Source organism: Cygnus olor, chromosome 2, assembly GCF_009769625.2.
Source record: "Cygnus olor isolate bCygOlo1 chromosome 2, bCygOlo1.pri.v2, whole genome shotgun sequence".
In the NCBI taxonomy this organism is placed as follows: domain Eukaryota; kingdom Metazoa; phylum Chordata; class Aves; order Anseriformes; family Anatidae; genus Cygnus; species Cygnus olor.
The window spans coordinates 159,860,079-159,887,023 of NC_049170.1; the positions used below are offsets into that span (position 1 = coordinate 159,860,079).

Here is a 26,945-nt window from a genome sequence, read left to right on the forward strand (position 1 = left end):
CCCCAGGAGAAGCAGGCTGTGCTGAGCGCTCTGGCGCAGAAGGCGAAGCTCACCCAGGAGATTTTCAACCGCACGCCCGGCATCCGCTGCAACCCGGTGCAGGGCGCCATGTACGCCTTCCCCCGCATTGAGCTGCCGCCCCGCGCCCTGCAGGCGGCACAGGTACGTGCCGTGGGGCTGGGGTCACCATGGGGCTGGGGTCACCATGGGGTGGGGTCACCCTGGGGCCGGGGTCGCCGTGGGGCTGGGGTCGCCGTGGGGCTGAGCGGTGCCACCCACAGGCGCAGGGCCAGGCCCCCGACATGTTCTTCTGCATGCGGCTGTTGGAGGAGACCGGGATCTGCGTGGTGCCCGGCTCCGGGTTCGGGCAGAAGGAGGGCACCTTCCACTTCAGGTGTGGGGACAGGGACAGGCATGGGGGACAGGGACGGGATGGGGACCAGGGTTGGGATGGCAGGGAACAGGGTCATGAGTGGGGATGGGGTTAGGGACAGGGGTGTGTGGGGACGGGGACAGGGCCATGAATGGGGCCAGGGATGGGGTGGGATGGTCAAGGTCAGGGTCACTACTGGGGACATGATAAGGGTTGGGGACAGGGACAGGGCAGATGGGGCGTGGTCATGGCTGGAGTATGGTAGAGGATGGGGGCATGGTTTGGGATGGGGCAGGGTTGGGATGGATGGGGATAGAGGACCAAGGCTGGGAAGAGGGACAGGGACAGGGACAGGGACAGGGACAGGGACAGGGACAAGATGGATGGGTCCAGGCCAGGCTCAGGACTCTGCCCCTCCCCAGGACCCCCACACCTCCCCCAGGTCCCCACCCTCATTCCCATCCCCACTCCCGTCCCTAGTGGGACTGGAGCTCCCCAAAAGCCCCAGCGCCAGCTGGGGGCCGTGGGGATCCCGGGGCTGGGGGGTGGGGGGCACAATGTGGGGGTGCTGGGGGGGTCCCAACGCCCAACCTGGTGTGTCCCCCCCCCCCAGGATGACCATCCTGCCGCCCGCAGACAAGCTGCAGGTCCTGCTGCAGAAGCTCAGCGCCTTCTACACCAAGTTCGTCAAGGAGTTCTCCTAACGAGCTCCCCCCCCGCCCTCCCCCCCAAATCCCGTCCAACCCCCTGCAGGGCCCTGCATAGGCGCCCCCAGGCTTGGCGGGGGGGGGCTCACAGGGGGCCGGGGGGCGGATATTGTATATCTCATGATAAACGGTCAGCGACAGACGTGCCGCCGCGTCCGTGGCTGTGGGGGGGCACCCATGGGTGTCCCCTCCTGATGGTGATGGGGGGGGCCCCACCGGGGTGACCGTGGGGTGTCCCAGGTCCCCATCATGTCCCCATGGTGCTCCATGTCCATGAGGTGCCCCAAGTCTCCATCACGTTCCCAGGGTGTCCCATGTCCCCATGGTGTCCCATGTCTACGGGGTGTCCCATGTCCTCATGGTGTTCCATGTCCCCGTGGTGTCCCTCGTCTATGCGGTGCCCCATATCTGTATGGTGCCCCACGTCCCCATGGTGTCTACGTCCCCATGGTGTCTACGTCCCCATGGTGTCCCACGTCCATGACATGCCCCATGTCCTCATGGTGTTCCATGTCCCCATGGTGTCCCTTGTCTACGGGGTGCCCCATATCCATATGGTGCCCCAAGTCCCCATGGTGCCCCATCTCCCCAGGGTGTCACACATCCCCATCACATCCCCATGGTGTCCCACGACCCATCACATCCCACGTCCCCATTACATACCACATTCCCATGGTGCCTCATGTCCCCATGGTGTTGTGTGTCCCCATCACGTCCCACATCAAAGTGACACGCTTAGTGGATGAGGGAAAGGCTGTGGATGTGGTCTACCTTGATTTCAGTAAGGCTTTTGACACTGTTTCCCACAACATTCTCCTCAAGAAACTGGCTGCTCGTGGCTTGGACTGGCGTACGCTTCGTTGGGTTAAAAACTGGCTGGATGGCCGGGCCCAAAGAGTTGTGGTGAATGGAGTCAAATCCAGTTGGAGACCGGTCGCTAGTGGAGTCCCCTAGGGCACAGTACTGGGGCCAGTCCTCTTCAATATCTTTATCGATGATCTGGATGAGGGGATCGAGTGTACCCTCAATAAGTTTGCAGATGACACCAAGTTAGGTGCGTGTGTCGATCTGCTCGAGGGTAGGAAGGCTCTGCAGGAGGATCTGGATAGGCTGAACCGATGGGCTGAGGTCAACTGTATGAAGTTCAACAAGGCCAAGTGCCAGGTCCTGCACCTGGGGCGCAATAACCCCAAGCAGAGCTACAGGCTGGGAGATGAGTGGTTGGAAAGCTGCCTGGCAGAGAAGGACCTGGGAGTATTGGTTGATAGGCAGCTGAATATGATCCAGCAGCATGCTCAGGTGGCCAAGAAGGCCAACAGCATCCTGGCTTGTATAAGAAGCAGTGTGGCCAGCAGGTCTAGGGAAGTGATTGTCCCCCTGTACTCGGCTCTGGTGAGGCCGCACCTCGAGTACTGTGTTCAGTTTTGGGCCCCTTGCTACAAGAAGGACATGGAGGTGCTCGAGAGAGTCCAGAGAAGGGTGACGAGGCTGGTGAGGGGGTCTGGAGAACAAGTCTTACGAGGAGCGGCTGAGGGAGCTGGGGTTGTTTAGCCTGGAGAAGAGGAGGCTCAGGGGCGACCTTATCGCTCTCTACAGGTACCTTAAAGGAGGCTGCAGCGAGGTGGGGGTTGGTCTATTCTCCCACGTGCCTGGTGACAGGACAAGGGGGAATGGGCTAAAGTTGTGCCAGGGGAGGTTTAGGTTGGATATTAGGAAGAACTTCTTTACTGAGAGGGTTGTTAGGCATTGGAATGGGCTGCCCAGGGAAGTGGTGGAGTCACCATCCCTGGAGGTCTTTAAGAGACGTTTAGATGTAGAGCTTAGTGATATGGTTTAGTGGAGGACTTGTTAGTGTTAGGTCAGAGGTTGGACTCGGTGATCTTGGAGGTCTCTTCCAACCTAGACGATTCTGTGATTCTGTGATCACGTCCCACATCCCCATGGTGTCCAACATCCCCATCACATCCCATGTCCCCATCACCTCCCATGTCCTCATGGTGCCCTATGTCCTCGTGGTGTCCCCATCACGTCCCACATTCCCATGGTACCGAACATCCCCATGACATCCCACATCCTCATCACATCACACATCCCCGTTATGTCCCATGGTGCCCCATGTCCTCATAGTGTCCTGTGTCCCCCTCACATCCCACATCCCCATTACATCCCACACCCCGTCATGTCCTATGTCCCCAAGGTGCCCCATGTCCGTGGGGTGTCCCACATCCCCATCACATTCCACATCCCCCTGCTATCCCATGTCCCCATCACATCCCACATTCCCATGGTGCCCCATGTCCCCCGCTGTGGGGCAGGGCCTGGCTGTGGGCTCCCCACCTGATGTCACCAGCTGGCCTTGTGAAGGCCTTGTCCCCACCATGGGGCAGGAGCTGGCTCGCCAGAGCCACCCCACGTCCCCACGCCACAGCAGGGGGATGTCATCATGGGGTGGGTCCCCAAGCACCCTGGGGACCTGGGGGACCTTGGGTGACCATGGGGACCCTTTACCTGCCCTATTGACACCCCATTACCTGCCCCATTGACAGCCCTATTAACAGCCCCATTAACACCCCCATTACCTGCCTTATTAATACCCCATTTACCCATCCCATTAATACTCCTGTTTCCTGGCCCATTAACATGCCCATTACCTGCCCTGTTACCCATGCTATCACCCACCCTGTTGCTTGCCCCGTATGTTATCCCATTACCTGCCCCATTAGTTATCCCATTACCTGCCCCATTACCTTCCCGTTACCCAATCCCATTACCCACCCCATTACCCTTCCCAGTACCCGCCCCGAGCCCACTACATCACCAGGCCAACCTGATCTGGTGGGTGGCAACCCTGCCTACGGCAGGGGGTTGGGGTTAGATGATCCTAAAGGTCCCTTCCAAGGAGAGCCATTCTGTCATCCCCATCCCCACCTCCATCCCATCCCGTCCCCATCCCCATCTCACCCCAGTGCACTTTGGGTGCTGCAGTCACACTCAGGCATTTATTAGGGTCCCCAGCACCACGCTGGGTGAGGACATCCCTGTCTGGGATGGGGACACCCACGGGTGACACCCAGTGTTCACCACCATGCACCGAGGGCAGCAGAGGTCCCACGGGGTGCCCATGGGGCACGGCGTAGGGCCCGGCCATCCCAGTGGACACAGGGCACACAGCCCCACCGGCCCCACTGCAGGAGGAGGAACCCCGGGCACCAGGTGGAGAAGATGGGGACAGCGCGGGGACCCCTGGGGCCGGCCCAGGAAGGGGGCAGCAGCCATGTCCCCCCCGGGGGCCGCTCAGGGCTCCAGGAAGGTGCCGTAGACCTCGACCTCACAGAGTGCCAGCTGCTCCTCGCGCCCGGGGATGAGGACAGAGACATAGCGGCCCCGCAGCCCCCGGCAGCACACGGTGCTGAGCGAGCCGGGGCTGGCGTCGGCGATGATGCCGCAGCTGCCAGAGGGACAGGAGGAGAGGCGGTGCTGAGCGGGGATGGCGGTGCTGAGCGGCCCCGGTGGCATCGCCCGTCCGACTCACATGGGGTTGTCCCGGCCGTGCTCGGCTGGTGCGTCCCCAACGTGGACCTGGGCGCCGCGCAGGCGCTGCCAGCAGCAGTCCTGCCGGTTCTTCACCAGCACCGCCGCCACCGCGTGCCGCCCGCCCAGGTCCACGGCCCACCAGGGCTCGTGCTCGCGCCGCGTGTGGCTGCAGGAGCCGTGCCGCCAGTTGCTGTCCCGGTTGCCGTCCACTGCGTTGGCCGCCGCGCCAGCCCCGCTGGAGGTGGACGACTGCATCGCCCGCTGCTCCCGCGCCACGTTGGGTGCTGCCAACACCGCGGGGAGGGTGGGCACGGGATGGGCATGAGGTCAGGGCTGTGGGTGGGGGTCTCTGTGTGTTATTTTGGGGGGTCCCTCACCTCCAGGCAGCGGGGCGCAGCCCTGCAACAGCACCTCCACCTCGCACAGCACCAGTGCGTCCTCGCGCTCGGGGATGAGGATGGAGACGTAGCGGCCCCGCAGCCCCCGGCAGCACACGGTGCTGAGTGAGCCGGGGCCGGCGTCGGTGATGACGCCGCAGCTGCCGGGGGGGACAAGAAGGTGAGCCGTGGTACCCACAATGGACAGGGGGGCTCTGGGGAAGGGCACGGGGGGCTCACACGGCGTTGCGCCGGCCGCCGTCCAGCAGCGAGTCGCCCACGTGGACCTCAGCGCCCTTGAGGTGCTCCCAGCAGCAGTCGTACCGGTTCTGCACCACCACGGCCTCAACGGCACGGCGCCCGCCCAGGTCCACCCGCCACCAGGGCTCGGGCTCCTCCAGCGTGTGGGCGCAGGAGCCCTGCTCCCAATTCCCATCCCGGTTGCCGTCCACCGCGTTGGCGGCGCTGCTGGTGGCATCCAACATGGAAGACTGGGTGGCCGGACGGCCCAGCGCCGCATTGGGGGCTGTGGGTGCGAGGGGAGGTGGTGACACCCCCGTCGCTGTGCCGGGGGGACAGAGGAAGGCCTTGGGGACCCTGTCGCTCACCGCCAGGCGTCGCGGCACAGCCCTGCTCCACCACCTCCACCTCACACAGGCTCAGCTGCTCGTGGCGCCGAGGCACGGTGACAGTGACGTAGCGTCCCGGCATCCCGCGGCAGCACACGGTGCTGGTGGAGCCGGGGCCGGTGTCCGTGATGGCACCACAGCTGCGGGACAGGGAGGCGGTGAGGGCGGTGAGGGAACGGTGGTGCAGCGCGGGCTGGGCACGGCGGCACTCACACCGGGTTGTCGGTGCCGTGACCGGCGAGGGAGTCCCCGACGTGGACACGGGCGCCCTTCAGGCGGTGCCAGCAGCAGTCCAGGCGGTTCTTCACCACCACGGCTGCCACGGCGCGGCTCTGGCCCAGGTCCACCGTCCACCACGGCTCCCGCTCCCTCTTGGTCTGGGTGCAGGAGCCGTGCCGCCAGCGGCCGTCCCGGTTCCCGTCCACGGCGTTGATGGCGCTGCCGGCCGGCCTGGCCGTGGAGGACTGCATCGCCGGGCGCCACAGCGCCAGGTTTTGGGCTGGGGACACCACGGGACAGTGATGCCAGCTCCGGGCTCTCACCAGCGGCATGGAGCCGGTGCCTGGAACCCCTCCTTGCCCTGCATTCCCCTCCTGCCATACAGCCACGTACTGCAGCGTGGCACAGCACACACACCACGCCAGCGGGCACATGCAACATCCCTGTCCCCCACCCCCGTGGCCCCCCCGCTCCTCCCCTATATTTGCCAGCACCGAACCAAGGCCACAGCACCGTGGTGGCACCGGAGGCGGCCTCCCCCTTACCGCCGGGCGGAGGGAGGCAGCTCTGCGCTGTCACCTCCACTTCGCACAGGACGAGGAAGTCGATGTGGCCGGGAATGACGATGGAGACGTAGCGGCCCGGCAGCCCGTTGCAGCAGATGGTGCTGGTGGAGCCGGGGCCGGTGTCCAGGATGGCCCCGCAGCTGCCGGGGGAGGAGCGGGAGGTTGCTGAGGGGCCACGGCACTGCTGCGGGTACAGGCGGGACCCCGCCGGGGACCCCACTCACATGGGGTTGTTCCTGCCGTGGTCGGCCGGCGAGTCCCCGACGTGGACCTGGGCGCCCACGAGGCTGTCCCAGCAGCAGTCCCGCCGGTTGGTGAGGGTGACAGCGAGGACGGCGTGCCGCCGGCCCAGGTCCACGCTCCACCAGGGCTCCAGCTCCTTCTCAGTGTGGGCGCAGGAGCCGCGCTCCCACTCGCCGTCGCGGTTCCCGTCCACGGCGTTGGCGGCCAGGCTGATGGCGTTCAGCGTGGACGACTGGGCGACGGCGCGGCCCCGCGCCACGTTGGGGGCTGCAATGGCCACGGGAGCACGGACGACGGCTGCCGGCACCGGGACCCTCCCCGTGCCGTCCTCCCAGCCCCGGGGGCCGCCTCTCACCTCCGGGCAACGCGGTGCATCCCTGCAGCAGCACTTCCACCTCGCACAGCACCAGCGCGTCCTCGCGCCCGGGGATGAGGATGGAGACGTAGCGGCCCTGCAGCCCCCGGCAGCACACGGTGCTGAGCGAGCCGGGGCCGGTGTCGGCGATGACGCCGCAGCTGCCGGGGGGACAGGAGGAGAGGCGGTGCTGAGCGGGGATGGCGGTGCTGAGCGGCTCCGGTGGCATCGCCCGCCCGACTCACATGGGGTTGTCCCGGCCGCGCTCGGCCGGCGCATCCCCGACGTGGACCTGGGCGCCGCGCAGGCGCTGCCAGCAGCAGTCCTGCCGGTTCTTCACCAGCACCGCCGCCACCGCGTGCCGCCCGCCCAGGTCCACGGCCCACCAGGGCTCGTGCTCGCGCCGCGTGTGGCTGCAGGAGCCGTGCCGCCAGTCGCCGTCCCGGTTGCCGTCCACCGCGTTGGCGGGGATGCTGTGGTTGGGGAAGATGGACGACTGGGCGGCCGGGCGCCCCAGCGCCGCGTTGGGAGCTGCGGGGGGGAAAACGGGGGCTTGGCGGTCACCGGGGGCATCGCAACCGGGGTTCGTTGTGCCGGTACTGCGGCATGGTGGCGATCCCGTCGATGTCCCGGGGCGGAGGAGGGCACTCACCGTCCGGCAGCAGGAGGCAGCCCTGCGCGGCCGCATCCTGCGCCAGGACCCCACCAAGCAGCAGCAGCAGCAGCATTCCCCAGGGCAGGGCCATGGCGCGGGCGCGCTGCGGAGGAAGGGGACGCGGCGCTGCGGTTAGGGGATAACCGCGGGTTTGGGGTTGGGGTGGGGGGTGTCATCACGCCCCGGCGAACCCGTTCGGGATCCCCGTGCCCTGGTGCAGCAGTGACAGCTCCGGGTGGCCCCAATTTTGTCCCGCAGGTGCCTCGCTTACCCCGAGAGGTGCAGAAGGAAGAGGGAGAGGCCCCGCTGCGCCTGCTCCGCGACCGCGGGCAGGGTCCCGTCCTCGCTGCGAGCCAAAGGGGAGCAGTGGCTGTAGTCCCAGCAGGACGGCAGCGAGATAGCGCCGTGAGCCCGGGACTCCTCGCGTGCGCTGCAGGACGTGGAGGGACCGAGGCTGCGTCCCGCTGGGAGCAGCACCCGGAGCGCTGCTCAACGTTTAAGAGGCTTTTTGCCAACGCGGCGATGCTCGCGGGGAGGAACGGGGCTGGAGGGGGGAAACGGGGCAGGGCGCCCCGCTGCAGGAGCGCCGTCGCCGCTGGGGCGTCGCGGGCCCGTCGTGTCCCGGCGCGCGGCGAGGCGTCCCGCGGCTGCACGGCGCGTGATCAGAGGCGCACGGGGTAATTGCGGTACATGCAGCGGGAGGGGGTGGCAGCGGAGGGGAACGGCGCCGCAGCCTCGCTTGGGGGAAGGAGCCCGGGAGGCTCCCCCTGGCCCCCAGGCAGCACTTTGGGGCCGGGCGGGTGCTGGAGCCCTGCCACTGGGACCAGGGGCTGGGGGCTCCCCAAAACTCCCTGGGGTGGGGCTGGAAAAGCAGGAGCCATGTGAGGGGCTTTATTTTTAAATTTTCTTGATCTATTAATTCCAAGATAAAATCCAGCCGCGGCCCTGGGGGCGATGGGCAGGGCAGCGTGCGGCCCCCGGCATCTGTCCCACGCCCCCCCCAAGGGAGGCTGGAGCCGCTTAAACGCGGGGGAACGGGGCCGAGGGGGACAAACGACGGCGCAGCGAGCCCCACACACCGCCGCAGGGCTCTTCCGCGCCCCCCCCAGGGCCCAGGGGTCCCTTGGGGACCGCGGTGACGTCCCGGCGGCCTCAGCGCAGCGCCAGGATCTCCTCGGTGGCCACGCGCATGATGCGGTGGAAGTCGAAGCGGAGGTGCTTCCTCCAGAAGCGGCGGTCGCGCCCGTAGACCTGGGCCGGGTAGCAGGGGCTGCCTGCGAGGCGAGGGGCCACACGTCAGCGCCCAGGGCCCCCAAAAACGGGACCCCGGGGTGCCTCCGCCACCCTCCCTCGGGGCTCAGCTGCCAGGGGAGGGAGCCGGAAGGCGGGGGGGGGCGGCGGCAGAGCTCGGAGCGCCGCCCCGCGGCCCCTTACCGATGCCGTGGAAGATCCTGGCGACGGCTCTGCCCGAGAACTTCTCGTCCTGGCGGATGGCGAGGAAGTGGCGGACGTCGGCGCGCACCTGGTCCTCCCCGTCCTGCAGGTGGGGGAAGGAGAGGGGCACAGCGCCTGGCCTCCACGTCCTCCCTGCATCGAGGCCGGCCGGGAGGAGGCCCCGCTGTCACCGCCGCGAAGGCGGCGCGATGTAAAAATTGCTCACTTGTGCTCCGCGGCGATCCTCTTCCTCATCTTCCTCCTCCTCCTCCTCCTCCTCGCAGCCGCGCGGGGCCGGCTCCCCGGGGGCCTCCTTCTCGAAATAGTCCCGGAGCAGAGCCCTGAGGCGGGAGCTCCTCTCCTCCTCCGCCTGCTCGGGGTGCGGCTCGCAGCTCTGGAAGGCCACGCTGCGCCCCCAAAGCGCCGTCAGCCCTCGCCGCGGTGCCGGGACGGGCCCGAACCGGGAGCCTGGGGGCACCGTGAGGGGTCTGGGGGCACCGTCCCCACCTCTTGAAGGCCCTGAAGCAGGCGCGCAGCTGGCCCAGCGCCGCCCTCTCCCGCGCCACCACCCTGCGGTGCAGGAAGTCGCAGACGGAGTCCAGCTCCTGCTCGGAGAGGTCGCCGTAGGCGCGCAGGTGGAAGGAGAGCTCCGCGAACTCCACCAGGACGCCGCTCCCCGCCCCGGCGCGGCCGCCTGTGGGCACCGACGCGCCGCTGAGCGCGCGGCGTGGGGGGGGCGCTGTGACACCCCCCCCCCAGCTCCCTCACCCGCCCGCCTGCCCGCGGTACCTCGGCGCAGTTGCGGGTCCCACTGGAGCTGGCGCAGGGCGCGCTTCACCAGCGGCACCTCCCAGCCCATGGAGTCGCTCAGCGAGACCACGTCCAACTCCACCGAGCTGTCGCGGGCGTGCGGCCGCCCCGCCAGGCGCTCGCGGGCCAGGAAAACGGCGATGGGCGGGCAACTGCGGGCGGGAGAGAGGTGAAAGGGGGGAGGGGGGGCTCAGCACCGGAAAACCAGGACCACCGCGGGATGTTTTCCCTTCCAGCAGCCCCATTTTGTCCTTGGCTTCACCCCGAGGGCCCCGCTGACCTCCGCGCCGCAGCCCGGAGCTGCTGGGGGCCGCCGTAGCACTGCACGCGGCAGGAGGAGTAGGTGGGGGGCAGCAGCTCCAGCCAGCGCCGCGGGTGCAGCTCCAGGTAGCACAGCAGGGTCTCGATGCCTGCGGGGGAGGGCAGAGGAGGGGCAGCGCGGTGGTGGTGGTGGTGGTGGTGGTGTGGGGGGGGTTTTGCCGGGCGCGGCGGCGCGAGGCCCCCCACCCCGCTCACCTTCCTCGCGCACATCCAGCTCCTCCACGGTTCGCTGGACGGGCACGGCGCGCTCGTGCATGTAGCACACCCGCCGGGGCTGCTCGCTGCCTCGCGCCGCGCCGCCCTCCAGCTCCTCCGCCAGCTCGGCCATGGCGGCGTCATCGGCCTCCGCGTCCTGCGGGGCCGGCGGCAGCTCAGCGCGCGGGGACGGAGCGGGGAACCAGCACCGCCCTGCCCGCCCCTCGGGGGCATCCCCAGCAGCCCCGCCCGTTCCTCACCCAGCTCCGGTGAGGCTTCCCCGAGCCGTTTGGGCTCGCTGAGGGACCAAAATGCCGGGTGCTTCCCCCCCAGCCAAGGGAGCCGAGGCGAATTGGGGGTGTGGGGGCCCCAACGGGGCGCAGCCGGGTGCCCCCTCCGGCCCCCTTCCTCACCCCGCCGAGGGCCTGGCGCTTCTGGTGCAGCTCCCGGCACTTGCAGCGAGAGAAAACCTTCTGCACGAGCTTCTTGACGGTGAAGAAGTCGACGGTGTCGCCGTAGATGTGCCGCCTCAGCTCGTGGAGGTCCTCGCCCTGCCGAGGGGAGGGGACGGCCGCGGTGAGCCCGCGGGCAGCACCCGTGGGGGACACCGGGGCTCGGCCACCCCCTCGTGGCTCCCTTCAATCCCTTTCTAGGGCTCCCCGCGTCATTTAGGGCTGAGCTGGGGGGAACCCCAAAGGGCTTCAGGGCTCCGCGAAGGGCTCTGAAATTTTGGGGGAAGACCCCGAGCTTTTAGGGCCTCACCTCCGGGTCCAGGAAGAGGTGGCAGCGCGCCGGCTCGCCGTCCCGCCCGGCCCGCCCGATCTCCTGCACGTAGCTCTCGAAGTTCTTGGGCATGTTGTAGTGCACCACGCCGCGCACGTCCGCCTTGTCCAGCCCCATGCCGAAGGCCACCGTGGCCACCACCACGCGCAGCTGGCCGGACATGAAGCTGCGCTGCACGCGCCGGCGCTCGGCGGCCGACAGGCCGGCGTGGTAGGCGTCCGCGACCCACTTGAGCGGGCGCCGGGTGCTCTTCGCTGCAAAAGCAAAAAAGGAGGGGAGAAAGAATTGCGTGGCTTTAATTACCTTAACGAAGGAAAGCCCCGGGGATTTGGGGGCTGCAGAGCGCCCCGCGCCACGGCCTAGCATGGAAACGACCTCGGGGGGGGGGGGGGGGGGCCGGGCCCGCTCCCTACCTCGCTCTTTCTTCCTCCCCGCGTCGCCGTCGTCCTGGGGGGCCACCGGGGGCTCGGCCGGCAGCACCCCTTGCAGGCAGGTGCGGATGAGCGCGGCGACGCGAGCCGTCTCCTCCCGCCGCGTGCAGTAGACGATGATGGAGTCGAGGTGGCCGAAGCGCTCCCCGCGCAGCAGGGAGATGAGGGCCTGCGGGCAGGGGGGGTCCTGAGCACGGGCAGGGGGTGCCGAGCGCCCGCGGGACACCCGGCAGCTGCTCGGGGATCGGGCTGCGAGCACCGGGCAACTGCCACGGGCACGTCTCGGGGGGGGGATTTGAGGGCTTCCATCCCTTGGGACGTTGCCCACCCCGTCCTCGCCCCTACCTGGTCCCGGTCCCTGTCCATGGAGACGGAGAGGCGCAGGTTCGGGGGCACGGCGGCGCAGCGCCCTGCGATCCCTTCCTCCCCCTCCTCCTCGGCGACGCCGAGGTGCGCGGCCACGTCGCGCGCCGTGGCCGGGGTGGCGGTGGCCGTCAGCCCCAGGAAGCAGCGCACGCCCAGGCGGTCGCGGAGCACCTGCGGGGGATGGGGGGGGGGGAGGGGAGGAAGAGGAGGTGAGGAAGAGGAGGAGGTGAGGAAGGGAAGCTGCCTCTCTCCTTGCCCGGCTGCAGGGCCCCGCGCACCTTGCAGAGCCGCAGGTAGCTGGGGCGGAAGTTGTGGGACCACTGGGAGACGCAGTGAGCTTCGTCGATGCAGGCGAAGGCGACGGGGGGCAGCTCGGCGGCGGGGGGCAGGCAGCAGGAGCCCGAGCCCCCGCCGCCCACCAGCGCTTCGGGGGACAGCAGCAGCGCGTGCACCGCGCCCTTCCTCACCTGCGCGGCGGGGACAGCGGGGCGTGGGGCGCTCCGTCCTCCGTTCACCCCCCCCACCCCGTCCCGCTCCGTGTCCCCGTCCCTCACCTGCTCCACCGCCGCCTCCCGCTGCGCCCTGCTCATGTTGGAGTGGACGCAGACCGCCCGCAGCCCCCGCGGCAGCCCCGACACCTGCGGGCGAGGCGAGGCGCCGTCGCACGCGCCGCGGAGCGACGCCGGGGACGCCGCGAGGCCGGGGAGGGGGAGGAAGGCGGCCGGTAGGTACCTGGTCATCCATCAGCGCCACCAGCGGCGAGACGACCAAGGCGACGCACGGCGAGCGCTTGCGGTAGAGGTAGGCGGGGAGCTGGTAGCACAGCGACTTGCCCAGCCCCGTGGGCAGCACGACCAGCGTGGAGAGGCCTGGGGGAAGAGGGGGGCTGGGGGCGACGCCGCGGCCCCACGGTGCGTGGGGGGAGCCGGGGGGGGGGGGGGGGGGGGACGAGGGAGGTGGAGGAGGGGGCAGCAGACCCACCCGAGAGGATCCTCATCACGGCCGCCTCCTGGCCGGGGCGGAAGGAGCTGAACCCCAGCTCCTCGAGCGCCTCCAGCACCTCCGCGGGGGTCTCTGCGCGGGGGAAACGCGGTGGGATGGAGCCCGCAGCGGGGTTTTACGCCCCCCCCCACCCCCCCCTCCCCCCAGCCCACCCCAGGGGAGGGTGCGGGGGATGTGGGTCGGGCTCTGCTCCCGGACGAGAGGAAACGGCGGCCTCACCTCGCACCTTCCCGCCCGGCCCCAGGCTGTAGAGGGGCTCCACGGGCGCGGGGGGCTCGGGGGGCTCGTAGGGCGCCCGCTGCACCTCCGGGTGGGCCGTCACCTCCCCCGCAGCGCCCTCGGGGCCGCCGCTCTCTGCCGGGGACGAAGCGAGGGGGGCCGGTGAGCCCCGCGTGTGTATTTGGGGCACGTCAGCGCCGCGAGCAAAGCCCCCCCGCGGCGGCCTCACCGGAGAGCTCCGGGCAGACGCTGTTGGTCCTGCGGGCAACTTCTGCCAGCGTGGGCAAGGGATCTTCCTCCTCCTCCTCCTCCTCTTCCTCTTCCTCCTCCTGGGCATGGCCGGCCTCCTCCGGCGGCGGGGGGGCAGCGGTCGCTGCGGGCAGAGCGCGAAATCCTTTTCCCCTCGGGCTCCACGCACGGCAGCCACCTCGCCCCCACCTCCTCCGCGGGACGTTCCCCCGGAGGTCCCCACCGCGGGGTTGTGCCGGAGAAACCGCGGCGCGGCGCAACCCTCACCTGCGCCCCGGCACTCCGCCGCCCAGTGCCCCGTGGCGCCGCAGCAGAAGCAGACGTCCGAGCTCCTGCCGAGGGCCGACCCGCCGCCGAACTGCGCCGCCTTCTTCTGCCACTTCTGCTTCCACACCTGCAACGACGGCGGCGTCAGCGCCGCGGGGCCCCGCACCCCGCTGTCCTGCGGGGTGACCCCAACGGGCTGCCCCCACGCGGGAATCAAAGGGGTGAGGGGTAAAACAACAAGGAAAAAGCGTTTTTGGGGCCGGCAGAGCACTAATTCCGCGTTATTTGACCCGTTTTTCTGCCGCCGGCGCGTTACCTGCTTGCGGAGGCGGTTCCCCCGCAGCACGTGGCCTCGCACGTGGGAGCGGTTCTTGAGGTTGAGGCGCACGAAGTTGCCGGGGGGCCGCCGCGGAGCCCTGCGGGACGAAGCCAGGCTGGGATTGGGAAGGGCGCCGAAACGCAGCCGGCCCCGACCCCGGGGAGAGGGGGACGGGGAGGAGACGAAAAGCGGAGGGTGGGGAGCACGGCGCAGGGGAAAACACGGCCCCATGAGCACCTCCTCATAAATCCGGCCCCAAAAACGTAGCAGCACTCGGGGGAAAGGGTTAAAAGGATCGGATGGAGCGCTTGCTGCTGCAGGAGAGGTCCCTGGGGATCCGCAGCCTCCTGTCCCGGGCTGCCCCCTGCCCCCAGGGCTGCTCAGAGCCGTGCTGTGGGTTTTAAGGGGTGCAGGGAGGTGACCCCGCAAGTCCTTCGCCCCATAAACACTCCAGCCGGTAGGCACACGAGCACCTCAGGCTGAGAAAACCCACACAGAATTCATTTTTTCCACAAGGAAAAAAAAAAAAAAACAAAAAAAAAACCCCCAAAACCACAACTGATTTAAATCAAGGAGAGATGAAGGCGGGCGCGGCTCGTTGTCAGCGCGGCGAGAGGAAAACCTCTCGGCTTCTTTTCCCCGCGCGCTCAGGCGTGAGGCGACACCGCCCCGGCCCCGGGCATGTCTCCAGGGACCGCGCGCGCCGCGTCGGAGCGAGTCGCCCCAAAACGCGCCGAGGGAAGAGGACTCAGCACCCTCCGGCACCCACCTGGCAGGAGCGGCTCTGCAGGGGGGTCTCAGCTTCTCCTCCACCTCCTCGATGTCTCCCAGGAGGTTTTCGGGGGGCGTCGGCGCTGCCGCCGGCGCTTTTTTCCTCGGCTGCTTTCGCGCCGGCTGCTCGCTGCCTCCTGCCCCGCTGTCCCTGCGCCGCCTCTTCCCTCCGACCTTCTTTGCGCCCCCGGTGCCACCGGGGAGCTCCTCGGGCGCGCGGCCACCGTCGGCACCCCGCGGCCCCGCTGCGGTGTCACCGCCGTGCCCGGCCGGCCGTTCGCCCCCCTCAGTCTCCGCCAGCTCGCCCCGAGCTCCTTCCGACACCTCAGGCTCCTGCGGCAGGGAGCGGATCCCCGCAGGGGCGACGTTTTCCCCTTCCACCCCCTGAGGCTCAGCACCCCGAGGCTCAGCACCCCGATCGGGCGGCTCCTCGGGGCCGGGCTCGCCCTGGCAGCGCCGCAGCCAGGCGGCGTCGAGGGAGCTCAGCCTCCTCGCCACCGTCTGCCGCAGCCGCTGGAACTTGTTGCCCTGCGGGCGAGGCCTCGGCCCCTCGGCCAGGACGAGCGGGGCCAGGGCGCGCACGGCGGCGGGGAGGAGGAGCTCGGGGGGCTCGCTGCCATCCGCGTCACCCGGCGGGGACGGCACCGGGGACGTGGCACCACGCTCCTGCTGCGGGACGGGTTTGGGACGGGGAGCCAGCGTCCTCCTGGGCACCGGCAGCCTCTCCTGGGGGAAGCAACGAGGGGTTTTTGGTTCTCTGACCCCGCAGGGCTTAAAAATCCTAGGAAATGGGTTCCGTGCCCCTCCAGAAGCGCCCACATCGGGGAGCAGCCCCCCACCCTGACCTTTATGGCAGCGCCCAGGTTGGCTTTTAGCTTCCTCCCGAAGTGCTGCGCCGACGCCGCCGGCACGGGCTGGTTGGTGGCGCTCGATTTGGGGGCCTTGGGCTGGCGGTTGAGGTGCGTGCCCCAGCAGCCGGAGTCCTGAAGGGAGAGAAGAAGCCACCAGGAGACGTTTTTTGTCACAAAGAGGCGTGGGGACGGGGTGTACAGGGGGGTGGTGGCGTCACCGTCCCAGGGGGTGCGCGAGGAGAGGTTGGACGCGGTGCTTGGGGACGTGGGTTGGGGGTGGCGTTGTTAATAGGGGGATGGTTGGGCCGGGTGAGCTTGGAGGGCTCTTCCGACCCTAATAATCGATGATTTTGGGACCGAGGGTGCTCCATTGGGGTGGTGAGGGACGCAATGGGGACCCCCCCAAGGGGACAGGGCCCAGCCCCGTACCTGCTCCGTGGCCGGGCTCCCCTCAGCCGGCGGGCACGGGGCGAGCTCCCCATGGTGCTTCAGCGCCCGGTACTCCCGGTACAGCCCTAAGGAGGCGGCGGGGGCTGCGTGAGGCGCCCTGCAGCCCCGAACCCCACCCAGTTGCCCCCCAAACCTCCCCCAATTCCCCCAAAACCTCCCCCAATTTTCCCACCCCCCCCCAAAACCCTCAATTCCCCCCAAACCCCCCCAAACTTCCCCAAAGCCCCCCAACACCCCCAAAACCTCCCAGTTCCCTCCGACCCTCCTCTCCAAATCCCTCCCAGACCCCCCCAATTCCCCCCAACCCACCCCCAATTTCCCCCCCAGACTCCCCAATTCCCCCAAAACCCCCCCAATTTCCTCAAAGCCCCCCAATTTCCCTCCAGACCCAGCCAGGCCCGGGCCCCCCCCCTCCCCCACAATTAGCAGCCGCTAATTAACCCCACCCCGCCCCCACTCACGCCTCACGTCCTCCGGCGCCGCCTCCACGTCGCCCTGCGGGGGAAGCGCCGCATCACGGGGCCGTTTTTGGGGCTAAAAAGCCGCAGTTTGGGGGCTCGAGACCCCCTCACGGAGCCTTTCTCCCCACCCCCCCCCTTCAGGCCGCACCGTGCCGGGCCTGCGGCCGTGCTGCTGCGCGAACGCCGCCTCCCAGCGCTTCAGCAGCGCCTTCACCGCCTGGAGCCGCTCCATGGGGGGGATCGCGGGGGTCCCGGCCCCTCAGGACCGGCCCCGGGCCCCCAACACTGGCCCCGTCCCCTCAGGACCGACCCCGTCCCTTCAGCGCTTCCCGCCCAGCTCGAGCTTCCCGCTCTCGCCGCTCTCGCCCAATAGCAGCGCCGGAAAGGTGACGGGCAGCCACGCCAGCCAATGGACAGCCGCGCCTCCGCGGTTTCTCCTAGCAACGAGGCGTGGCCCCGCCCCTCCTTGAGGCCGCCTCATAGCTTGACGTCCCCTCTCGGTGCTCTCACCCAATAGAAACGCTGGGAAGATGACGGGCAGCAGAGCTAGCCAATAGGCTCGGTCGCTCCGAGCAATGGGGCGTGATCCTGTCACTCCCCTTGTTGGTGATTGGTGCGGGGCGGGGCGGGGCCTCAGCGCGCACGCGCGGAAGTGCGGCGGGGCCAGGACAGAGGCGGGTGAGGAGGGCGCTGGGGGAGGGGGCGCCCCTTGGGGGGGTCATTTCTTTGGGGGGGGGGGGGGGGGGGGGTGAGGGCTGGTGTTTCGTTATGGGGTGCCTGGGGTCGGGGGTGCCCATTTGGGGGGGGGTCTTTTTGGGGGAGGGGGTCTCGTTATGGGGCCATTTGTGGGGGTCTGGGTTTGGGGGTGCCCCTTTTGGGGGGGTCTGGTCAGGGTTAGGGGGGGCCTGGGTTAGGGGGGGCCCTTTTGGGGGTGTCTTGGTTGGGGGGTGTTCTTTTTTTGGGGGGGTCCCTTCGGGGGGGTCCATTTTTTGGGGGGGCTAGGTTGGGGGGTCTCGTTATGGGGGTCTGGGTTAGGGGGTGCCCCTTTGGGGGGGGCAGGGTTGGGGATCCTATGGGGACAAATGGGGGGGGGGTATCAGGGTTAGGGGGGTGCCATGGGGTGACCTTTTGGGGGGGTACCGGGTGCCATTGGTGCTGGTTTGGGGCGGGTAGAGGTTGGGGGTCCCATTGGGGGGGGGTCCTGCTATGTGGGTGCCGCTGTGGGGGGGGTCCTGCTATAGGGTCTGGGCCAGGGGGCGCCATGGGGTGCCCCCCACCGGGGGTCTGGCTGAGGGGCGCTGCCTTTTGGGGGGGGGGGTCAGATTTGGGGTCCCACCTGCGGGTGCCCATTTGGGGGTTCCCCCCACGGGGCAGCACTGCGGCGACCCCACGCTGACCCCACCCCACAGGCACCTCGCTTCGGGGGGGGGGGGGGGGGCCCCCCCAGCACCCCAACGAGCCTTGAACCCGTCGGGGGTCCCGCTGCCGCCCCCGACCCCGCAGCCATGCCCCCGGTCTCCTCCCTCGTCCACCTCTGCGCCCGCCGCCTGGCCGGCCACGCCGCCGGCGCCCGCCGCGCGCTGCCGCTGCTGCCGGCCGAGCTGTACCCGGCGCTGCTCGAGGCCGCCTTGGCCGAGCAGCGGGCGCCGCTGCTGCGGGACCTGGTGCGCTCCTGGCCCTACCCGGTCCTGCGCCTCCCGCGCCGTCTGCGCCGCGCCCGCCGGCCGCCCGGCAAGCTGTGCGTGCAGGCCCTGCTCCTCGCCGTCACCGCCGGCCTCCGCCGCGACGCCAGGTGGGGTTGGGGTCGGGATCGAGGTCGGGATCGGGGTTGGGATCGAGGTTGGGGTCAGGATTGGGTTTGGGATCAGGATTGGGTTTGGGATCGGGGTTGGGTTTGGGATTGGGATCGGGATCGAGGTTGGGGTTGGGATCGGGGTCAGGATCGAGGTTGGGGTCGGGATCGGGGTCGGGATCAGGGTCAGGGTCAGGGTCACGACTGGGATTGCGATCGGGACTGGGGTTGCTTCGTGCACGTGGTAGCCCCCCAAGGGGTCACCCGTGGTTTGCCGTCCCCGTATCCCACCCGGGACGCCGGTGTTTGGTGGGGGCTGGTGGCACTGTGGGATTTTTGGTCCCCGGTTCCCCTGCCCCGGTGGTGCTGGGGTTTCGTTATGGGGTGCCTGGGTTTGGGGGTGCCACTTTTGGGGGGTCTTCTTTGGGGGGGGGGGGGAAGGGGCTCGGGGGGCTCATTATGGGGCTGGTTGTGGGGGTCTGGGTTTGGGGAGGGTCCGTTTGGGGGGTGTCTGGGTTGGGGGATGCCCCTTTTTGGGGGAGAGTGCCCCTATTTTTTGGGGGGGTCCCTTTGGGGGGGGCTAGGTTGGGGGTCTCATTATGGGAGTCTGGGTTCGGGGGTGCCCCTTTTGGGGGGGGGTCTTTGTTTTAGGGGGGGGGCTCAGGGGCTCATTATGGGGCTGGTTTTGGGGGGGGGGCATTTTGGGGGGGGGTGTCTGGGTTGGGGGGTGTCCCTTTTTTTGGGGGGGTGGGGGGGCTAGGTTCCGCCCCGAACCCTGCCCCGCTGCCTCGTCCCCGCAGCGCCAGGCCGTGCCTGCGGGTGCTGGACATGACGGGCCTGCAGGATGGTGCTGAGCAGGGCCCCGACAGCCTCAGCCTCTGGTCGGGGACGGTGCTGCTGGCCAAGGCCTGCCTGGAGGCGTCGCAGCGCCGCGATGACCAGCACGACGCCGAGCGGCTCGAGGGCTCGCCGGGCTCGTCGCCGCCACCGCGCTCGGTGGAGGTGCGCGTCGACCTCTTCGTCAACAGCACCTCGGGACCCATCCTGCGCGCCGCCCTGCGCGCCGGCGGGGCGCTGCGCCTGCGCTGCCGCGACTTCCACGCCGAGGAGCTGTCCCTGGGCGCCACGCTGGCCTTGCTGGAGGCGCTGGAGCCGGCCGGGCTGCGCCGCGTCGACCTGCGCTTCAACAACCTGGGGCTGCCGGGCTTGGCCGAGGTGGTGCCGCGCCTCGAGCGCTTCCCCGACCTGGTGAGCTTGAGGCTGCCCTACAGCAACGTGGACGCGCGGCGGCCGGGGGCGGAGGACGGGCTGCGGCGCCTGGCGGAGGGGCTCGGCCGCCTGCAGCGCCTGCGGGAGCTGAACCTGGGCTCCTGCCGCCTCTCGGGGCGGCTGCGGCAGCTCCTGGGGTGAGTACACGCCCCGCAGGGTGAGTAGAATCGTAGGATCCTAGAATATCCCGAGTTGGGAGGGACCCACAAGGATCATCAAGTCCAACTCCTGGCACCGCACGGGTCTACCCAAAATTTTAGACCATGCGCACAGGTCTACCCAAAATTTTAGACCAGGTCTACCCAAAATTCGAGACCATGGCCAGTACCACCAGCCAGTACCGGCGGTTCCTGGCCCCGCGCGACGCCCGGCCTCCGCTCGCCGCCTCCGGAGCCCTCACAGCCTCCGTGCTTCCCCCCGCAGCGCCTTGCAGTGCCCGCTGGAGAGCCTGGAGCTGCCCTTCTGCCACCTCCTCCCCGGGGACCTCGCTTACCTCGTCCAGAGCCCCCACGCGCCCGCGCTGAAGAAGCTCGACCTGAGCGGCAACAACCTCTCCGAGGACCTCCTGCCGCCCTTCCTCCAGCTTTTGGCGACGGCCTCGGGCGCCCTGCGCCACCTGGACGCCATGGAGTGCCGCCTGGCGGACGCCCACCTCGATGCCCTGCTGCCAGCGCTCCGCCGCTGCGCCCGCCTGGGCTACCTGGGCGTTTTCGGCAACCCCCTGACCTGGCGGGGGGTGAAGGCGCTGGCGGCGGGCACGGCGCCGCTCGCCGCCCTGCGCCTCGTCGTCTACCCGCGCCCCGTGGATCTCTGCGGCGACGAGGACAACGGCGACGACGTCCCGGAGGACGAGGAGCGCTCGGAGGCGCTGCAGGAGGAGCTGCAGCAGATGCTGCGCGGCGCCGGCCGGGACGAGGCCGTGTGGACCACGAGCCTGAGCCGCCACGGCGCCCTCGACTACTTCGCGCTGTAGGGCGGGCGGGCGGCAGGAGCACGGGAGCGCTGTATAAATCGGTGTCTTTAATGGCTGTTGTCCGTCTGGTGATGGAGGCCGGGCTCCTGCAGCCTCCCCGTTCCCACCCGCGCCGTCCCCGCGCTGTCACCGTGTCACCGGTTTCGGGCCGTGTCCCTGTGGGCTGTCGCAGCGCTCCTGCTGCCCCCGACCTCACATGCGTGGCCGGGAGGAGCGCCCGCTGCTCAAAGGGCTCTGCGGTGCCCCGAAACACCGCGACACCCCCGGGGATGGTGGGTGGCAGCGCAGGGCCACCGTGGGGCCACCAGGGGGGTGGTGGCCACCATGGGTGGTGACAACCACCGTGGGAGGGGGTGATGGCCACCACAGGTGGTGATGGTCACCACTGGGGGGGTGATGGCCATGATGGCGTGGTGATGGCCACCGCCACGACGTGACGATGGCCACTAGGTAGTCCTGGTCACCTTTGGGTGGTGGAGGCCACCATAGGTCGGTCACAACGTGGGCGCATTTGCGCATGTGGCAGTCACTGTTGGAGAGTGGCGGCCACCTTGGGGTGCTGGTGGCCACCTTGGGGTGCTGGTGGCCACCATGGGGTGGTGATGGCCACCATGAGGTGCTGGTGGCCACCTTGGTTTGCTGCTGGCCACCAGGCTCTGGCGCTAGAGCAGCCAGGTGTCGGCGTGCCGGGGGCAGTAGCAGGCGCGCCGCAGCATGGCCTCCAGCTCGTCGTAGGGCCGCTCGCGCCAGTGCGGCAGCAGCGCGCGGTTGTTGAGCAGGCGCAGGCCGGGCGCGCCGGCGCGCAGCAGCGCGTAGAGGCAGCGCCAGCGGCTCTGCAGCGCCAGCCTGGCGCGCCGCTGCAGGATCAGGCCCCGCGTCCTCTTCCTGACCCGCAGCGCCCGCAGCGCCGGCAGCTCCAGGCGGCTGAAGACCAGCCCGCGGCAGCGCCAGACGTCCAGCACCTCCAGCGAGCGCGACTCCAGCGCGTACGAGGTGCCCAGGTCCTGCACCGGCACCAGCAGGTGCAGCACCAGCGTCTTGAGGCGGGGCAGGGCGGCCGCCAGCTCGCGCAGCGCCTCGGGCCGCACGCCGCGGAAGCCCCAGAAGTAGCGCAGCTCCAGCGTCTGCAGGTGCTGGAAGCGGGCGAGGGCGGCCACCGAGCGCCGCGACCAGTCGAAGGGCAGCTTGGCGCGGGCCAGCCCCGGCGCTTTGCGGCTCAGCAGCTCCAGCAGCGCCTGGAAGTGGCTCAGCTGCTCCAGCTTGGCGGCGCCGGGCGGGCGGGGGCCGGGGGGCTGCAGGGGGCTGAGGGTCCAGTCGAGCTCCAGCTCGCGCAGCTCGCCGCAGCGCACGCTCTCCAGGAAGCCCCGCAGGAACTCGGCCCAGCCGGCCTCGCGGTCGCCCAGGTCGAAGCTGGCGCGCAGCAGGCGCGGGCTGGCGCGGCGGGCGGCCAGGTGGAAGGCGTAGCGCCGCACCCAGCCCTGCCAGCGCGCGAAGGCGGCGCCGGAGTCGTCCTCGGCCTCGGCCAGCGCCGCCGGGGCGCCGGTGAAGTCGGCCACGCGCCAGAGGCGGGGCGAGCGCATGAGGCGGCTCCAGGCGCCGCACACCAGCGCGGCCCCGCACTTCTCCTCCGGTGAGAGGAAGGAGAAGACGTGGAGCTGGCAGTCCTGCGGCAGGCGGCTGAAGGGGAAGGTGCCCGCGTCACTGCTGTCACTGCTGTCACTTCTGTCACTGCTGTGACCTCTGTTGTTGCTGCCACCTCTGTTGCTGGTATAGCCTGGGTCACTGCCATCACCTCTGTTGCTGGTGCCCCTTCTGTCACCGGTGTTGCTTCTGTCACTGGTGTCACCTCTATCACTGGTGTGACTGCTGCCTCCTCTGTCATTGCTGTTGCTTCTGTCACCGGTGCCAACTCTGTCACTGGTGCCACTTCTGTCACTGATGTCACCTCTATCACTGGTGTGACTGCTGTCTCCTCTGTCACTGCTGTCACCTCTGTCACCGGTGCCAACTCCGTCGCTGGTGCCAACTCTGTTGCTGCTGTGACCTCCGTCGCTGCCCTCACCGCCGCCGCCTCTGTCACTGCTGCCACCTCCGTCCCCCGTGCCCTCTCCGTCACTGCTCTCGCGCCGCCGCCGTTTCCTTCTGTGGGCCATGGCGGCCTCCGGGGGCTGTCCCCGGGCCCTGGGGGGGGGCAGCGCCATCAGGGGGGTCCTGACCCGACCCCCGGCCACCCCCCAACCATGGGGACCCCCCCCGCCCCCCACCCCCCGGATCGGGCCCCCCTCCCCCCAGTAGGTCCCCCCTTTCCCTTCCCCCCTCCCCTCCCCCTCCCGGTTCGCCCCCCCCTACCCTGTGCCCCCCCCCCCCCCGTCGGTACCGGCCGTCACCCTCCCCGCCGCCACTTCCGGCCCCGCCCCGTGACGTCACGGGCGGGGGAGCAGCGAGTTGGGGCTGGGGGGGGCAGAACGCCACCGGGGGGGGGGCGGGGGAAGCGAGCGCCCCCTGGCGGCGGGTGGGGGCTGGAGGAATTGGGGGGGCACCCAGGGCATGGGGGGGGGGGGCAGCCTGAATTTGGGGGGGGGACACCCCAAATCTGCTGGGGAAACCCCAAACGTGGGGGGAACCCCAAAACGGGGGGGGGGGCACCCCAAACTGGGGGGGCATCCCCCAAACCTGGGGGGGGGACACACCCTAATCCTGCTACGGACACCCCAATTTTGGGGGGGACGCCCCAAACCTGGGGGGGTGACATCCCAAACCTGGAGGGGGGACACCCCAAATTGGGAGGGGACACCTAAAACCTAAATGGGACACCCAAAAACCTGGGGGGGGGGGACGGGACGACATACCCCAATCCTGCTACGGACACCCCAGTTTTGGGGGGGACACACCCCAAATTTGGGCGGGACACCCCAAACCTGTGACACCCCAAATATTTTGGGGGAAAACGCAAACCTCCAGGGGACACCCCCAAACCTGCAGGGGAGGACATCCCAAACCTGCCACCGCCCCCCCCCCCCCCAAAACCCATCCTCATTTGCCCCCCCCCTCGGTCCCTTCCCCGCCACCACGGGGCTGGGGACACCGGGGACACCGCAGCCACCGGGGCCATGGGGTGTCCCGGTGCCGTGGGACTGGGGGGGGGGGGGGACACCACCGGGGTGCTGCCGTGTGTCACACGCGCTGTCCCCCTGTCCCCCCCCCCAGCCCAGCACCGCATGTCCTTGTCCCCCGCACTGACGGTGTCCCGGTGTCCCCGGTCATGGCTTGGGGACACCGGTGGCTGGGGACACGGGGACCCGGTGGCAGTGCCACCCCCCGCCCCTCTGGGGACAGGACGGGGACACACGTGGAACCCCCTTGGGACAGGGGGAGGACACGGGGTGTGTGTGTGGGGGGGGACAGCTCCGTCCCGGTGCCCCAGCCCCAAGTGACGACACAGATGCAGCCTCAGCGCGGATTCAGCTCCTTGTTCACACACCGGGGGGGGCACGGGGGACATCGGGGAGGGAGGGGGGGGGTCCCCATCACCCCCACCCCATGGGCTCAGGGACGCTAGGGACACCGGGATCCCAATCACCCCCGCCCCACGGACTTATCCCCATCACCCCCACCCCACAGACTCAAGGACGACGGGTACACCGGGATCCCAATCACCCCCGCCCCACGTCCTGGGGGGGCTTTGGGCACCCCGTGGCCACCCCGCTCACCCCCCGACCACATCCCCGAGCCCTTGGGCATCCCTGCAACCCCCCAGCTCCCCCGGGGCCCCGCGGCGGAGCAGCGGCAGCAGCTCGTGGCTGAGCTCGTAGCGCCGGCCCCGCCAGGCGAAGTGGGTGGGCGGCCGCCCGGCCCCCTCGCCGTACTCGAAGGCCTGGCTCCATTCGGCGGCCAGCGCCGAGCCCACCAGCCCCACGCCGCCGGCGCGGGCGGGCGCCGGGTGGTAGAGGCGCCCGTTGTCGGGCAGCAGGGCCAGGCGCGGCGGCTCGAAGGGCACGGCCAGGCGCCGGCCGCCGCCGCAGTAGGAGAGCAGCGGGGGCTCGGCGTCGGCGTCGTTGGCGGCGGGCAGCAGGCGGGTGAAGACCACGGGCCGGTCCTCGCAGCGCACGAAGTTGCGCTCGCGGCCGCAGGGCGAGACGTAGGGGAAGGCGGCCTCGTAGCGCCCGCTGCGGTTGGGCCGCAGGCGCTCGAAGAAGAAGGTGAGGAAGCGCTCGTCTGCGGGCGGTCGTGAGCGTCAGAGCTCGTTAATTACCGATTAACCAACGGCGTTACCGTCAGGGTGCGTTCGTTAGCGGTTAGCCAATGGCGTTAGCGTCAGGGTGCGTTAATTACCGATTAACCGATGCTGTTAGCGTCGGGGTGCGTTAATTAGCCATTAACCAACAGCATTAGCATCAGGGGCGCGTTACTTAGCGATTAACCAACGGCATTACCGTCAGGGTGCGTTAATTACCGATTAACCGACGGCGTTAGTGTCAGGGTGCATTACTTAGCGGTTAACCAATGGCGTTAGCGTCAGGGTGCGTTAATTAGCGATTAACCGACACCATTAGCGTCAGGGCTCGTTAATTAGCGGTTCACCGACGCCGTCCCGCCCCCCGTGCCCACCTTTGAAGCAGGTGATGAAGTTCTTCACCTTGGCGTCATCCAGGAAGAGCTGCGGCACCGCCACGGCTCCGGTGGGCGGCTGGGGTCCCGCTCAGCCCCCACGGGGCCGTCGGGTTCCCCAGGGTCCCCCCCCCAGGCCCCCCCATTTCCCCCAGGCCCTTTGGTTCCCCCCCACTACCCCTGGTTCCCCCAAATTCTCCCCAGTTTCCCCCAGTCCCCCCAGTTTCCCCCAGTCCCCCCAGTTTCCCCCTTTCCCCCCCGTTTCCCTCAATCCCCACAATCTCCCCCCACCCCCCCGTTTCCCCCATTTCCCTCGGTTCCCCCCCAACATCCCCCCAATTGCCCCCAGCCCCCCACTCCCCCCCATTCCCCCAATCTCCCCCCGGTCCCCCCATTTCCCCGTCTCCCCCTTTCACCCCAGTCTCCCCACCCCTCCCATTTCCCCCGTTTTCCTCAGTCCCCTCCAACGCCCCCCCCCCCCCCTTTCTCCTCAGCCCCTCCAATTCCCCCTGGCCTCCCAATTCCCCCTGGCCCCCCCAGTTTCCCTCAGCCCCCCCAATTTCCCTCAGCTCCCTCCATCCCATTATCCCCATTTCCCCCCATTCCCCCAACCCCCCCCATTTCCCCCATTTCCTTCACTTCCCCCCAACGCCCCCCCAGTTCCCCATGGCCCCCCCAATTTCCCTCAGCCCCCCCCATCCCCCCCATTCCCCTAATTTCCCCTTAGCCCCCCATTTTCCCCACTCCCCCCATTCCCCCCAACCCCCCCATTCCCCTCACCCCCCCCAACGCCCCCCCTTTCCCCCCAGCCCCCTCTATTCCCCCAGACCCCCCAATTCCCCCAACCCCCCGCATTCCCCCCCAATTTCCCTCTACCCCCCCATTCCCCCCTATTATTCCCATTTCCCTCACTCCCCCCAACACCCCCCTTTCCCCCCAGACCCCAATTCCCTCTGGCCCCCCAATTTCCCTCAGCCCCCCCCAATTTCCCTCAGCCCCCCCCAGTTTCCCTCTGCCCCCTCCGTTCCCCCCATTATCCCCACTCCCCCCCAATTCCCCCAACCCCCCCCCCCCCCATTCCCCTCACTTTCCCCCAACACCCCCCAATTCCCCCTGGCCCCCCAATTCCCCCCAATTTCCCTCAGCCCCCCCATCCCCCCCCATTCCCCCAATTTCCCCTTAGCCCCCCATTTTCCCCACTCCCCCCATTCCCCCCAACCCCCCCCATTCCCCTCACTTTCCCCCAACACCCCCCCTTTCCCCCCAGCCCCCCCCAATTCCCCCTGGCCCCCCAATTCCCCCCAATTTCCCTCAGCCCCCCCATCCCCACCATTCCCCCAATTTCCCCTTAGCCCCCCATTTTCCCCACTCCCCCCATTCCCCCCCCTTTCCCCCCAGCCCCCCCCCCAATTCCCCCCGGCCCCCCTATTCCCCCACCCCCCCGCATTCCCCCCCAATTTCCCTCAGCCCCCCCATTCCCCCCAACCCCCCCCCGTTTCCCTCACTCCCCCCAGCCCCCCCGTTTCCCCCCCGACCCCCCCAGCCCCCCCGTTCCCCACCTGCCCGCGGTGGTCGATGTAGTAGAAGTACTCCCTGGTGCCGGGCTCGGGGCGCTGCCCCTGCCGGTACCCGCAGGCCGCGGCCCGCAGCAGCCCCGGGCGCATGGCGCCGGCCGGACGGGCACCGCGGCGGACACCGGAAACGGAAGTGCCCCGA

The 26,945-nt window shown here is 69.2% G+C and overlaps 8 protein-coding genes across 11 annotated transcripts in view; 3 read left to right on the plus strand and 5 right to left on the minus strand.

Moving 5' to 3' along the window:
* The window catches only part of TIGD5 (tigger transposable element derived 5), a 15,931-nt gene extending 15,726 nt beyond the window's left edge, over window positions 1-205 (plus strand). The window contains exon 2 of the transcript XR_005816870.1: window positions 170-205. The gene's annotated coding sequence lies outside the window, so the exon portion shown is untranslated. The remainder of the gene's footprint in view (window positions 1-169) is intronic.
* Window positions 11-1,220, plus strand: GPT (glutamic--pyruvic transaminase). Its single transcript, XM_040547473.1, has 3 exons — window positions 11-162; window positions 282-394; window positions 987-1,220. The coding sequence occupies exons 1-3, from the start codon at window positions 109-111 to the stop codon at window positions 1,075-1,077; spliced, it is 258 nt and encodes an 85-aa protein (XP_040403407.1). The 5' UTR covers window positions 11-108; the 3' UTR covers window positions 1,078-1,220.
* A 4,595-nt stretch (window positions 1,221-5,815) lies between these two features.
* LOC121066429 (fucolectin-4-like) lies at window positions 5,816-6,829 on the minus strand. The gene has a single exon (XM_040549914.1). The coding sequence runs from the start codon at window positions 6,271-6,273 to the stop codon at window positions 5,830-5,832; it is 444 nt and encodes a 147-aa protein (XP_040405848.1). The 5' UTR covers window positions 6,274-6,829; the 3' UTR covers window positions 5,816-5,829.
* A 415-nt stretch (window positions 6,830-7,244) lies between these two features.
* LOC121065182 (fucolectin-5-like) lies at window positions 7,245-7,749 on the minus strand. The gene is made up of 2 exons (XM_040547784.1): window positions 7,656-7,749; window positions 7,245-7,534 (listed from the first exon to the last, which is right to left on the minus strand). The coding sequence occupies exons 1-2, from the start codon at window positions 7,747-7,749 to the stop codon at window positions 7,245-7,247; spliced, it is 384 nt and encodes a 127-aa protein (XP_040403718.1).
* Window positions 7,750-8,673: 924 nt separating this feature from the next.
* Window positions 8,674-17,042, minus strand: RECQL4 (RecQ like helicase 4). Its single transcript, XM_040547485.1, has 24 exons — window positions 16,736-17,042; window positions 16,588-16,621; window positions 16,106-16,191; window positions 15,671-15,808; window positions 14,824-15,551; window positions 14,052-14,151; window positions 13,736-13,862; window positions 13,449-13,592; window positions 13,220-13,354; window positions 12,980-13,072; window positions 12,731-12,867; window positions 12,553-12,636; window positions 12,277-12,465; window positions 11,978-12,169; window positions 11,615-11,801; window positions 11,181-11,455; window positions 10,832-10,969; window positions 10,419-10,575; window positions 10,183-10,312; window positions 9,882-10,054; window positions 9,600-9,786; window positions 9,319-9,499; window positions 9,093-9,195; window positions 8,674-8,932 (listed from the first exon to the last, which is right to left on the minus strand). Exons 1-24 carry the CDS (start codon window positions 16,817-16,819, stop codon window positions 8,811-8,813), a joined length of 3,924 nt encoding a protein of 1,307 aa, XP_040403419.1. The 5' UTR covers window positions 16,820-17,042; the 3' UTR covers window positions 8,674-8,810.
* A 181-nt stretch (window positions 17,043-17,223) lies between these two features.
* On the plus strand, window positions 17,224-20,956 carry LRRC14 (leucine rich repeat containing 14). Of its 2 annotated transcripts, none has more exons than XM_040547480.1 (4): window positions 17,224-17,265; window positions 17,997-18,379; window positions 19,180-19,627; window positions 20,072-20,956. In XM_040547480.1, exons 2-4 carry the CDS (start codon window positions 18,093-18,095, stop codon window positions 20,954-20,956), a joined length of 1,620 nt encoding a protein of 539 aa, XP_040403414.1. In that variant the 5' UTR covers window positions 17,224-17,265; window positions 17,997-18,092. The 2 variants fall into 2 exon arrangements, with proteins under 2 accessions (XP_040403414.1, XP_040403415.1); XM_040547481.1 differs by having other exon boundaries at window positions 17,228-17,265; window positions 19,180-19,785; window positions 20,072-20,672.
* On the minus strand, window positions 20,652-23,042 carry LOC121065049. 3 transcript variants are annotated; one of them, XR_005816873.1, is made up of 3 exons: window positions 22,405-22,885; window positions 21,205-22,359; window positions 20,652-21,098 (listed from the first exon to the last, which is right to left on the minus strand). XR_005816873.1 is itself a non-coding variant. In XM_040547483.1 (2 exons), exon 2 carries the CDS (start codon window positions 22,772-22,774, stop codon window positions 21,284-21,286), a length of 1,491 nt encoding a protein of 496 aa, XP_040403417.1. In that variant the 5' UTR covers window positions 22,775-22,802; window positions 22,999-23,042; the 3' UTR covers window positions 20,652-21,283. The 3 variants fall into 3 exon arrangements, 1 of the variants encoding a protein (XP_040403417.1); XR_005816872.1 differs by having other exon boundaries at window positions 21,205-22,883; XM_040547483.1 differs by adding an exon at window positions 22,999-23,042 and having other exon boundaries at window positions 20,652-22,802.
* A 1,034-nt stretch (window positions 23,043-24,076) lies between these two features.
* On the minus strand, window positions 24,077-26,945 carry C2H8orf82 (chromosome 2 C8orf82 homolog). The gene is made up of 3 exons (XM_040547484.1): window positions 26,789-26,945; window positions 25,230-25,278; window positions 24,077-24,836 (listed from the first exon to the last, which is right to left on the minus strand). Exons 1-3 carry the CDS (start codon window positions 26,891-26,893, stop codon window positions 24,328-24,330), a joined length of 663 nt encoding a protein of 220 aa, XP_040403418.1. The 5' UTR covers window positions 26,894-26,945; the 3' UTR covers window positions 24,077-24,327.